This window comes from Capsicum annuum, chromosome 11 (genome assembly GCF_002878395.1).
Source record: "Capsicum annuum cultivar UCD-10X-F1 chromosome 11, UCD10Xv1.1, whole genome shotgun sequence".
In the NCBI taxonomy this organism is placed as follows: domain Eukaryota; kingdom Viridiplantae; phylum Streptophyta; class Magnoliopsida; order Solanales; family Solanaceae; genus Capsicum; species Capsicum annuum.
The window spans coordinates 235,574,798-235,576,734 of NC_061121.1; the positions used below are offsets into that span (position 1 = coordinate 235,574,798).

A 1,937-nucleotide genomic window follows, 5' to 3' on the forward strand; every position below is an offset into this window, starting at 1 on the left:
GTAGCATTTAAATTAATTTGCTTAGTAGTGGGATTTTAAGATCTACTATTTTTATTGGACTACTGGAGAGTGTGTTTTGTTCTCTCAGAGTTAGTATTCCTTTTATTCAAATGGATTTGAGTTACACCCATTGTTTATCATTCTTTGGCTCTTAATTTTAAAAGTCTATTAGTTGAGAACATTTTGGCATATCTTCATATCTTCCATATCTTATAACAAAAATTATGTTCCATCCAAAAAAAGAGTTGTCATATTAGTCATACCTGCCCTTTATATAGAGCTCTTCCCGTCTTTGTTCAAATCCCTAGCCAAAAAAAATGATGTCCCCCTTCAAAAAGTATTACATCTTACTCTGTCTTTCTATTGCCTATAAACAGTCTAGCACATCAATGATGTCTTCTGTTAGAGCTAATCATCGTCTTTACACCAAAAATAAAGAAGTGCTAAAATATTCATGTTGATCTTCTAGACATCCTCAAAACAACCCTTGTTTCTTTCTGTCCAAACTATCCACCATATACATGTTGAACAATTTTCCATCTCTCCTCCTTTATTACATTTACATCCCCATTCCAGCTGCTTAGTACTTTTTTAATGCTCCCAGGGTCTACCCACCTGATCCCCTTCAGGTTGAAAAAATTCTCTACAACTGCTCTGTCCGTTTCCAATGTAAGAAAAGATGGTTAATTGTGTAAAGAAAAGATCTTGGACATTACTCAACCCCAAAATCTAGCACATGAGGGGAGGATTTCTCAAGTCCATATAAGAAGACCGACAGTTCACTCCCCAATAATGTGGGACTTTCACTCACTCTAACACCACCTTCACGCCCAGGCCCAACAAGAGCATGGTCTAGGAGCTCAAACATGGATGAACCTGCTGTTTGAGAAAGAATGTCAACTGCTATTTGTTTGCAAGAGAGAATAGATGAGCTGTTGTTACTAAATGCATTAGGTCTATCAGCACGTACAGGTCCATGGATTATGCCATTAGGTTTTGCAGCAGTTCCAATATTTTTAGTAGCACCACAAGTTGAATTTTGATGCACTGTAGTAAAGAAACAAAACTTACACATTAACTTGAGAAAACAACACAAGCTTCTCAAATGCAGGTTCTAGCAAGAACAAAGATAACAAGCAAATAGAAGGCAATGAAGATAAGGATAAGTCTAGACGAGCTTAGGGACAGGCTCCAAACTGAACACAGTGCTCGTCATTCTTATTGCAGATAAGATCAGACAACTTATTATTTTGACGTTAAGAGTTTCTTGTAGATGGTGCTGAATCCATTTTGCAACTTTGGAGGCCTTGTAAAGCACAGAGAGGCTCATTTTTGTTAAGAAAATACTGCCCACATAGTATATATGTTATCATTTTCAAAAAAATATGGTGCTTGCTGGTTTTACCAATATAATGTATGCTTGTACCTTCCAATGCAACCTCTTGGCAAAAAACCTAACCACCAATAGGCATCTTTCAGCATAGAAAATTCTAAGACTGTCTTACTAGGAATTAGGTAAGTGCAAGTTCTTGAAGGGAAATTGTTTGCATCATTGAAGATCAGAAAGCCAGGTATACAGGAGATTAGACATGTTAAAGAAAAAATGACAGGTTTAATATCAAGAAAGACTTAAAAAACTCTCATTGACATATAAATGATGGATCCCAAATAACTTTAGAAGTTACACACAAAAGAAAAATGGTACAAAAACCAATTCCACCTTTATAACAACTATGTCTGCTTGATGTAAGCATAAACATTATCAGGAAAGACATCAAAGACTCTCATTGACATATAAATAATGGATCCCAAATAACTTCAGAAGTTACACGCAAAAGAAAAATGGTACAGAAACCAATTCCACCTTCATAATAACTGAGTTTGCTTGATGTAAGCATAAACACAAAGAACATACTGACATACCAAAAAATTATCAA

The 1,937-nt window shown here is 35.5% G+C and overlaps 1 protein-coding gene across 1 annotated transcript in view; it reads right to left on the reverse strand.

Annotated features, from left to right (window-relative positions):
* LOC124889013 (pre-mRNA-processing protein 40A-like) overlaps positions 1-1,937 on the reverse strand; it is a 65,649-nt gene that overhangs the window by 60,750 nt on the left and 2,962 nt on the right. Inside the window, 2 exon segments of the mRNA XM_047400300.1 lie at positions 616-729; positions 812-1,047. Coding sequence (XP_047256256.1) covers positions 616-729; positions 812-1,047 — 350 coding nt within the window.